This window comes from Enhydra lutris, unplaced genomic scaffold (assembly GCF_002288905.1).
Source record: "Enhydra lutris kenyoni isolate GAN:26980312 unplaced genomic scaffold, ASM228890v2 scaffoldscaffold72, whole genome shotgun sequence".
In the NCBI taxonomy this organism is placed as follows: Eukaryota; Metazoa; Chordata; class Mammalia; order Carnivora; family Mustelidae; genus Enhydra; species Enhydra lutris.
In genome coordinates, this window is record NW_019154156.1 from 364352 (window position 1) to 376008 (window position 11657).

Here is an 11657-nt window from a genome sequence, read left to right on the forward strand (position 1 = left end):
AAAAAAAAAAAAAAAAAAGTCTCATGATTTTTAGACGTTACACATATTATGTATACGTAAATAAAGAATAAAGCTATTGTCTTCAAAAAATTAGGTATCCATAATTATCTTCCTCTCACTCTGTGACTACATTTATATAAAAATAGATACTAAATCTACAGGCTTTCTTTTTAATTCCCTTTCTTTAGAATTAGCACTGGTTTTCAAAGTTGATTTCTTTTCATTGTTTTCATAAAATCTGGGATCATTTTATAAATTTCTTGTGTAACACACAAAAGGTTATTAAAGATGATAAAATGACACAGGAAGTATGCAAAATGTTTTCATCAATCTGGAGAGAAAACTGATAGACAAAAACAATATTTATAAAAATTGTTAACCACTAACTTTTTAACTTTTTACATTTTACTCTTCTTAATGATTTGAATAACAATTCTACTTTAAGAAGTAATGAAATAATTTGATTTTTTAAACAATTTTTATCATAAAACATTCACAAAAACTCACAGAAATTATTCATCAAAATACAAATAGGAGAGGGAAAAACTATAAATTGCATACCTTGAGAAATATGTAAGAATAAGTAAAGCAAAAATGCTACTTTCTAACCTAGAGAGCAAGACTAGCAAAACCAAACATTTGAAATAGCAAGAAGTTAATAGATATATGTACTCCAATATAACCATTTCAATTCTAAAAATTTTTTCATAATAAAATCTTAGAATTAAATTCAGAAATAGAAAGAAAAATGAATTTGAAAATGTTTCTACTACATGAGGAAGTGGATTGCAAACTACTAATATTACCTTCTATTCAAAAGCTTTAAGATATTATTCCTCATAATATGAGCATGAAATGAAAAAATGTCTACATGCAAAAATAAATTCTGGACTTCATATCTACACTATGATTAAATCAACAAATACAGATCTTTGAACAAGATAATTTCTGAGCTATATGAAATTTTCATATTTTAATGGTAGTAACTGAAAATGATCAGTATTCTATTATCTTTTAACTTAAATGCCAAAAATAGGAGGAAAGCCTTGGATGGAAAGCTAGTAAAGAACAGAAACAAATCTGGAAAAAAAAAAAAAAAGAAAGAAAGAAAGAAAGAAAAAGAAAAAGGTGGGTGGAAGCGCCTTACCAGTTTTGGGTGTCAAACTCAAATCTGTGTCAGAAGAAGAGGACTGTCGACTGTAGGACTTGGAAGGTGAAAAGGAATAAGTTTGGTTTTTCAGAGGGGTTGAGGGTCCTGATGAGTGAGTATTGGGATTGGGATCTTCATTGAAGGGAATCCTGCCAGAAGAAGGTGGAGAAATATTAAGCAATCATGTGCCAAAGGACCTGACGGAAGGCAGCATGATCCAAACACCAGGAATATATTGGGCAGGGCCAGCAGTCATTTCTTAACTGTGGAGCTGGGTATGAGGCCAAAGACAACCAATTGCTGTTTAACCATTCATCATTCTCCAGATAAATAATTATCTGCACTGAAACAGTTAATAAGCCAAGTAAATAAGCAAAAAAGCATGAAATGACAGACTAAGGGGGTAAAAAATATTAAAAGGAAAAGTAAACAAAAAAAATAAATACATGACTGAAAATACTTTCAAATAAACAATGCTTTTTTAAGTTACAAAGAAAAAATGATGCAAATGGTGTGTGCAAATATTCAGAATAGTTTTTATATTTGCACACACAGATATCTTCAAAAGAAAAATGTTTCCTTATCCTATAGCATCAAGAGTGCCACAGCTAAAAACACAGCAGAGAGAAAAATGAATATAGCTACACAGAACCATTGCATTTTATGCAGAAGAGTTGCTTACCTGTTTTCCAACAGCTCTCTTCCACAGAATAAAACAGACCCTACTATGTAACAGGTTTTGTACATAAATAAAATAAGAAAATCAGAAGCTTTGACAGCTATTTCATTTAGAATCCAATCATCAATTTTATTTCTAACCAAATGCAGAAATAATGGCAAAACACATACTGGAGGATACTCCTAAGTCTTACAGGATGCATACATAAAGATAGGGTTCTTACAGGATCTATGGAAGAAACTTTGGAAGCTAGAACACTTTCACTTCAGAGTAGTGAGAGCCTCTGTGGTGGCTACATACTGGATTTCTTCACTGCAGCTGGACTTCAAGTAAGAAAAGGAGGAAGCAAAGACTTGTGGCACCTGCCTACACTACGCTACCTGCCTGCCTGCCCTTTACAGCCACTCTGCCTGTGGCCTGCCTTCCCCAGCTCTGGAGTCTGAGCAGTCTCGTACCAGTATAGATGAGAGTGGGAACAGACACAGAGAAGTTCTGAGTAAGTCGTGAGCCAGTAGCAGTGTGAATTGGGCTGTTGTGAGTCGAGCGGCATCCATGGCTTGGAGGATGAACCAGCGGAGACCTGAGGGAATTTGTAGTCAAAGTGGAAGAAAAGAAAACAATACATACAACAGATAGCAAAGTTATGTTAAAATAATTTCAAAGGAGCTTTAGTTAGGGGAGAGGAATTTTTAACCCCCAACATGCAAAAAATCAGAATGAAATTTAAAAAGAATAGCTAAATACTAACTTGTTAGGATACAGTTATAGTTTTAAGGGATCAGATTAATAACCAGGACTGTGAATAAGAAAAACAGTAATAGTGGCATTAAATAAGAAAGACTAAGATTTGGATTCTGAGTTGCTTTAAAATATTTTTGATCACCATAAAGTTTACTACACGGGGACAAAACACCCATAAAAATGAATAGTCAAATATAAAGCTCTTATGCTGCTTCTGAAACTGAATTCATGAAATTATATTTTTCTATAAAGAAAGTTTAACAGCTGTTTCTGTCTATAATAGCAAGACAGTGGTACTAAAGAATATGAAAATGACAGCATAAAGAAAAATAAACTAAATGGATACAAGCAAATATAAACATTCCAGTATTTCAGCACTCCAAGTATATTGCTTTCCAGATTACACTGGAAAAAAAAACAAAAACAAAAAAAAAAACCAAGGGGACACTGCTTTTCAAAACACATTAATAAAAAACAATGTAGATAATTTTTGTGTGGCTCTCAAATAGAATATATTATTTAAATTTAAAGAGTCTATTAAACTACATTCTGAATTGAAATTTTTTATCAACTGACATCCTGCAATAGATCATATCTATGTGGATGTATAGATATATTTTCATCACATACACACAGATATATATTCACATATAATATTTATATGTTCATGAAGAAATTCTGCTAAAAGGGCATAGTTACACTGGGTAGGGAAAAACAGCGTATTAGACAACTAAGAATCCTGTACTTCATATTAGCAATTATCTCACTAAACAGTGGCTTTGCTTATGCATAAGGAGGGAAAAAGAATCATATGTGAATACATTCTGAAAAACTACCATATCTCCATTTTTTTTAAAGCAGATCAAGAATTCAACTTTTCCTGGCCTCTTCTTTTTTACTGGCCAGTGAACATTCCCAGCAATCACAATTTGTCAAGGTTCAAACATGAGCTATCATTAACGGGCAATAATGGTCCTTCACAGAATCTACAGACTATTTTCTGAAAATATCACTGGTTTTACGATAGGGCAATGTTTCTGTTTTTGTTGCTAATTTAAAATAAAAATGTGTTTAATACAACTGATAAAAATCAAACATCTTATTGGTGACCTATTTGTATACAAACAACAGAGTGAGGTTTCGTTTTTGTTTTCTCTTTCTCTGTTGAAGTGACTAATGTAGTTAAAAATTCTAAGAATCAGTACTGTACAGAGGAGAAATTACAGCTAACATCTCTTAAACAGTACTTTTTTTTCAAAGTAGAGAAGCAGTACATCATATTTAAATGCACTTTCTACCATCGAGATAGTTCAGCAAGGAAATACCAAAGAGATTTATATCATTCATTACACTAAATATCTGAAAGGGGAAAAAAAACAATTAAGTAGAACACAGTATTAATAAAGGTAAAATAAAATGAATAAAATAAAATGAATATTGTAAAAGCCTCAAGTTATGACATCTAGTTAAAATCCAAATATAATGGACCATCACCATATGTATTCTTGGAGTTCTAATTCTTATCAGTCTTCTTGCATGAAAGATTACCTTGCAGTAATACACCAGTGACATTTCTAATATTAAATTCATTCAGACAGGAACATAATCCAAACTACCTTTTATCAAATTCCTCTCCAGAATCAATGTTGTAATTAAATGTCAAAATAACCATAATCAGTTGAATCATAAAACAATTTAAACTAGCAACCAAAATTGATTCATTATCAAAAATACAAAGAAACTGGCTGAGATAAAGCAGCCCAAGTACTGAGTTGTTTTGTTGTTTTTTTTTAATAGCATGACTGAGGTAGTAAGATGTCTTTCAGAAAATCTTAATGAAGCAACTTAAATTCTTCATGATGTGACTATTTGACAACTTGGGGCAAACAGGCTACAGCAAAATTAAAAAAGCAGAATATTTACACAATCCCAGAAGATTTACATTAACAGAATTATTCTTAAATGTAGCCAAAACATATTCCATTACTATCACTATATCATTTTAAGACACCAACAGACAATATAATATTCTCTTTCTACTAAATAATTTAGTGAAAAGAGGAAACCCTCAGACATCACAGCTGCAAAAGCAAGGCCCCTTCAGGCAACTTAGATAAAGCTGGAGGATGGCATGAGAAGGAGGTACTCAAGTCTTTACTTAAATTTGGTGTGGAAAAAGAAAATAAAAAGTGAATCCCTCAAGAAGTTACACCTGCAATCTGACTCTACCTGTGGCAGGAGGCAGTTCATATCTTTTTAAAACATATCTTAAATGGAATATAGAGCAAATTCACTCTTCAATTTATTTAAAACAAGTCATTTCACTTGCCAAGGTACTTTCCAATAAAATCAGGCAACATATATATAATATTGTGCTCTCTCATGACTAAAATTTAATCTGCATGACTAACAGGAAACAGTTAAACAGAATAAGCTTAACAGGAAAATCTCATTTTTAAAAATATTGTTAAAAAAAAAAGTTGAATCACCATATTGTACATGTGAGACTAACAGAACACTGTATATTATGCTGGAATTAAATTTTTTTTAAAAAGACTGTGATTGTTTTCTAGTCAACCTTTCTTGACTATTGTTAATCTGGGAAGCATTTCAGGTTTTCTGATTACAGAATCCTGACTCCTTGATGATACAGGGCAGGGGTCAGCAAACTACACAGGTCAAATCCATCCTGCACCTGTTTTGTAAATAATCAGGTTTTACTGGAACACAGCCACACTCATTTATTTGCATACTGTCAATGGCTGTTTTCATGTTACAATGGCAAAGCTGAACAGTTATGAGCAAAGATTAAATTATTATTTACCTGTATCTTCTGGGCATTTACAAAAAAAAATTGTTGACCCTTGATCTAGAAGAATCTCTAAATCAGTGGGTCTCAATGGAAGTACTACTGGCATTTAGGATGGAACAAGTCTTCATTGTACAGAGTTGTCCTTTACTGTGTACAACAGTGAGCATTTCTAGGTCCCAACCAGGATCTGCCCCACACCCCAATCATTATGACAGAAAATTTTCATTTTAAACATTCCTTGTAGACAGCACCATCCCACCACATTGAGTATCTTCTGCCTTAGACAAAAATGATATCACATAAGCCAAATCCAGCCAACCAAAATGTTTTGTTGAATCACACTCAGTTTTTATAAAATGTATGAGCCTAAATTCCTTTAGCTCAGGAACAACAAACTCCTTTTTTTGGTAAACAAAGACAGGAACTATATGGCTAGTGCGTGAAATATTTACTATCCGGCCTTTTACAGAAAAAGTTTGCCAATATCTGCTTTACACAATCCTCAGTACTCCCTATTTAATTATACTCAATTATTTTATTTACATAAACTGTCCTCTGTAAACATTTGCATGAGACCCCTGCATGGGTCAATCTTTCCTGCTATACTTCTCCTTTCTATACTATGTTGCTAATTATAAGCATAATTGGATTATCAGGTATAATACTGGGTTTTAAGCATTCCCCAAAGAATAAATAAAAATTCCATAAATACCCATTTTATGCTCTGAATATACAGTGCCTAAAGATCTGAAATAAGTTTAGTTTTACATTATTTAACTTGAATTTCGTATTAAGAAAGTATAAATAAATTATTAGGAATAGCTAAATAGATTAAAGCTTCAGATTTTCATGGCCATCTCTGATAATAAAAATTACCACAGGAAAAAAAATCACCATATTAAAAAATGTATGTTAAACAACCCTACTAGAATATTTCAAATCAAATGAAAACATAAAAGTAAAAGATAAAAAGCTCCATAAGAACGATTCATTGATTCATACTTACTCCTTCATTTCTTTAGATGGGGAATTACATGCAGGAAGGAATGCTGCTGGGCTACTTAGTTTATCCAGTGTACACGCTGTTCCTATGGCTCGTACCACTAACCCAGATTCACCTTCCAGATCAAAACACTGTAAGTACCCAACAACTGCATTTCCTCTCATTTCAAGCACTTTCAAGCCGATCTTCCTCTGCAGTTCACCTGCGAAAAAAGGGAAGAAAATGCATTCTGCTTTAGATCTTCACATTACATAATATAAAGCTGGATATGGTAGCAATGAAAAAAGTCAAAAAATCATAGATTTTTAGAACTTGAAAAGAACCTAAAAGATTATCTGCTCTAGCCTCCTAATTTCAGGGAGGTAAGACATTAACTAGTTGCATTTTACAGATGCAGCAAAATTAAGATTCACTCATTCATGCATTCATTTACCAAATAATTTTTGGTTGTGTACTATGTGCCTGGCATTCTTCCTTTCTTCTAAGTGCTAGAAATACAGAGGTAAACAAAAAAGATATATTATTTAATATATTAAATGACATTATATATTATAGTAAGTATAAATATATTTATAGTGATTTATAAATATTTAAGTATAATTGATATATTTCTAATATGATATAAATGTGTTTATATTTTATATTTAAAAACAAATTTGTTATATATAAATATAACATATTTATTAAATATAACATTTATACTCATTTATTGTCTGATATACATGTGACTATACATACATACATATATATACACATACATATGTACATATACATTTTAAATGAAAAACAAGTTCTTCAAAGAAAAAAAAAAGTAATGGGGTAAGAATGGCAGGAAGAAGTACAGGGAGCTAAAACATATTGTCAGAGAAGAACTATGAAAAGGAAACAAAAAACATTAGAGAGATTACCTAAACTCTGATTATAAATAAATGCTAGAGGAAGGAAAACTAGAACCCAGTTTCCTACTTCCTTGCTCAGGGTTCTTTCCACTATGCCACTTCTTGAGCACAAATTCCTTTTACTGCCTAGTTAAGAAGGAAGTATAAGCTTCTGGTTCAGATTTCCTCTTATAAGATGTCAACGTGGTACGTTGAGAAAGATTGGGCAAAGGTAGAGAATCAGTCATATGCAATTCATAGCCTTCACTGTAAAATTTCACATAGCATGTCAAAAGGAAGTGAAAATTTAACAGTGTTAAGTAAATCAGTAATGAAGTTCTTTCTTTTAAATACCTGACATTAAAGAAATGAGTCTCTGTCTGGCCTCATTTGATGCCCTTGGTGTACGAATTCGATCAATCCATTGATATTCTGGGTCTTCATTGACCACAAGCTCTTCTACAAAACCATGAATTATTACAGCTCTATAGCACTTTGGAATAGATGTTGCTGTTGAAAGAAATTGTCTATTATGCTTCTATTTATAACAAGGTTAAATTCAATTTTTAAAAAAAATGTTCAATTATATTCTTACCTTTTGGATATATAATACAAGAACACATTTACTGTGCTAATTTCAATGTAATTATAATAGTCATACTTCCAATCAGTCTTCTAAATTCCATATTGTTCTTAGAAATAATCATTTTCTGTAATAAGACCTCTTATTTTTCACATAGTAAAAACAGTAGATACAAATTATATGTTTATAATTTGGAAAACAGCCAGAGATAACCTTAGATAGCATTCAATACAAAGTTTAAAAACCAAAATGAATGTCAGCTTGGTAATCATTGTATAAATAGGTACAAAGTGGGTAATAAATACAAAAAACTTTATTCAAAGCCCTCTGAAAAAGTTCTTCCTTACAACATACAGTGCAGCCTCAAAAGTCAAAACCATTACCTTTCTGACATAATCTGAGGAGTCATACAGCCCTGTAAATTCCAATAATCTTTTTTTTTTTTAAAGATTTTATTTATTTATTTGAGAGAGAGAGACACAGCAAGAGAGGGAATACAAGCAGGGGGAGTGGGATAGGGAGAAGCAGGCTTCCCGCCAAACAGGGAGCCTGACACAGGCCTCTATCCCAGGACCCCGGGACAGCGACCCAAGCCGAAGGCAGACGCTCAACAACTGAGCCACCCAGGTGCCCCTCCAATAATCTATGGCCATATGGCCAACTGGTTCAGTAGTCACTATACTATTTAACAAACTCATTTAATATAAATAATACCAAATGTCGTTAGATTTAAAATAAGATCTAATTAGATCCAAAAAAGGGATAACCTAAAGAAAAACAAGCAAAACAATTAAAAAAAAAAAGAGGGGGGGGGGGACCTAAGAACACCTATCCAAAATTAGTCTCTTAAAATAGATATCCATGCCTTAATGCTAACTCAACTACTTAGGAGTTTTCAACCCAATTAATCCAGGCTGGCTATGACTGCCTACATCTGCCCAATGCCAGCCCATTTTTCATGGCACTTGAGGGACTATATCTGTAGATGATGCCTATTTAATTTTGGATAGCATCACAATATTTGGTTATAGTGCTCAGCACTTACCTTAACAATGTCTTATACTATAATACCACTAGAGGAGAGCCTGACGGGCTCAGTTGGTAGAGTGTATCACACTTGGATCTCAGGACTGTGGGTTTGAGCCCCACGTTGGATGTAGAGATTACTTAAAAACAAAATCTTTTAAAAAAATAAATAAAAGTAAAAAAATAAAATACCACTGGATTTTTCTTTTTTGACAGTTACACAAAGTTTAATATAGTCATATCTTCTACACATTAACAAAGCAACTTGTTCTAATTTGTAAAAGAAAACTTTAATTGGCAATATTCATCACTGTGAAATTAATAAGATAAATATGAGAAATTACTTTAGAGCTTGTTTTTCACAGAGATCGATCTACTGGTAGAAGAGGAAAACCTATGGGGTACCTGGGTGTTCCCTTCATTTAAGGGTCCAACTCTTGGTTTCTGCTCAGATCATGACCTCATGGGTCCTGGGATCAAGCCCCAAATCAGGCTCCTTGCTTAGTGGGGACTCTGTTTGAAGATTCTCTCCCTCTGCCCCATCCCCACCTGCATGTTTTCCCTCTCTCGCAAAAAAATAAATAAATCTTAAAAAAAAAAAAAAAAGCTGTAAGCTTCTCCATAAGTTGATGTCTGATAATAATGCTTTTTAACACTACTGCAGACTTCTACAAACTATACATGTCCACCCACCACAAATGGCTCCGTATCTGTATTACCTAATACAGATGGTATTAGATGGTCTATCTGAATTAAGTCTGATTATATAACATAACACATGTAGCCTCATCAAGTTTGTTTTCCCAAATGTAGATATTAGAGAGCATGGGATTTGTTTTCATTGATTGTGCAAGTACAAGTCCATCTCCCCCTACGCTGTTGCTGACTACTGATAACCAGCTGACATCAAGGTAGCACAGGCTACTGTTCAGATATAGTGCATCACTTAACTCTTTATAATATCATGCTTAATATATACACAATGCAACAAGGCAGTGATTTTCCTTCAGCATATGGCCTAGATGAACTGCAGACTCCTCCTATTCACCATATGGTATAGGTAAGTTTGGATATATTCCCTTAGTTTTTTGGTTTTCAGTTAGGACTATAGCAAATGCTATCACATATTGCATTTCCAGACCACAGTCACTCTGATCTCATTTCTGTAAGGATGAATTAATTTTTAGTATTCCTGCAAAACATATCCCACCCTCATTTTCAAACTTCTCTCCAGTCATTCTAAGATATTTCAGAGTTGTATTATTATGCAGTGCTTTTGAAATCAATTCTCACCTTCAGGCCCAATATTACCAACATAAGATTTAACTAAAAAAGATTAAGTTGTTTCATTAATACATGGATTCTTCATTGAAATTCTGGAAAAAATCCAAAATCTTCACCAGTCATTCTACCAGCAGTAAGCAACTGTTACCACCAATGTTTAGTGTGATTTCTTCCAGAGTCTGGAGTAGGGGCTAGAATATAAGCCAGAGTAGGGTCAGGAAGGGTGGTCTCCTTCCTGCTGCTCCACAAACTCCTCCAACCTCGTAGTCATGATAACCATGTATACCTCATGCCCCAATGGACTATTCTAACAAAAATTTCTAAGAACTTGTAAGAAATAGATTTCATTCACTTTAAAATCAAATAAATAGTCCCCAGAGCTACAGTAATTGTTTCTGAAAAATGGACAATTCTCTCTTAGGTATTAAAACCAAAGTATAATAGGTTTTCCATTAGCGTTCTGAAGTATTAATTTGATTACCTATATTTGACAATTAAGTACCCTGTTAAATGTGAAATAAAATGCATTTACTTACTACAAAAGAATTTGACTCCACACGACGATTGCCTAAATCGATTTAAATCATTGAAGAGGTCTACTTTGACAATTACATTGATTTCCCCACGGATACCTAAAATTTCAAAATGAAAATCAAGTTTTTACCTTAACAAAATAAAGCACAATTAAATAATCCAGCAAATGAATGCCAACTACAATTTTAAAATAACATCAATCATAATAGCAATGGTAACTTTTTTCCTAATTATTTTTACTCTAAGTAGTTTATTACATATTCTGAAGTACATATACACACTAGAAAATGAATAAGTCTCTACTTATTTGAATCAAGAGTAACTGCAAAGGAGCCACATTTGAACTGATGACAACAATGATGACGGTAACATCTGAGCACAGATAATGTTCTAAATGCCTTACGTGTAGTATCTCATAGATCTCACACCAACCCAGTAAGGTAATTTCTGTAGTATTACCATCCTCATGTTATAGAGGAAAACATTAAAGTTTAACGAAAGTTAAATAATTTGCATAGTGTCAATAGTTAAATAGTAGAGCTAAGATTAGAAGTCCGATCTTACATGGTCTTAACAACAAATGCGAAGAACCTCATTTAACAAAAGCTTTATTCTTTTCAATGAATATATTAAGTTAAAATGAGCTAAGAAATTCCAAAAATAAGGGTTTTTCAGAATATGCCCTAATAAATAAAAATGACCCGGTCTCGTCCTCTAAGCAAAGAGAGACCCTAAAAGTAGTAGATCAGAAAGGAACAGAGACAATAGACAATAACAGTCACCTTACAGGCAATACAATGGCACTAAATTCATATCTCTCAATAGTTACCCTGAATGTTAATGGGCTAAATGCCCCAATCAAAAGACACAGGGTATCAGAATGGATAAAAAAACAAAACCCATCTATATGTTGTCTACAAGAGACTCATTTTAGACCCGAAGACACCTCCAGATTTAAAGTGAGGGG

At 32.9% G+C, this 11657-nt stretch overlaps 1 protein-coding gene and 1 pseudogene across 5 annotated transcripts in view; both read right to left on the reverse strand.

Moving 5' to 3' along the window:
* LOC111159941 (C2 calcium dependent domain containing 5) overlaps nt 1-11657 on the reverse strand; it is a 99646-nt gene that overhangs the window by 64148 nt on the left and 23841 nt on the right. For 4 of the 5 annotated variants that reach the window (XM_022522634.1, XM_022522633.1, XM_022522631.1 and 1 more), the window contains 4 exons: nt 10693-10788; nt 7618-7773; nt 6389-6587; nt 1148-1299 (listed from right to left, as the gene is read on the reverse strand). In XM_022522634.1, coding sequence (XP_022378342.1) covers nt 1148-1299; nt 6389-6587; nt 7618-7773; nt 10693-10788 — 603 coding nt within the window. Of the gene's footprint in view, nt 1-1147; nt 1300-2284; nt 2410-6388; nt 6588-7617; nt 7774-10692; nt 10789-11657 lie in introns of all 5 variants that reach the window. The other variant, XM_022522632.1, reaches the window with a different exon arrangement.
* On the reverse strand, nt 9461-10447 carry LOC111159942 (annotated as a pseudogene).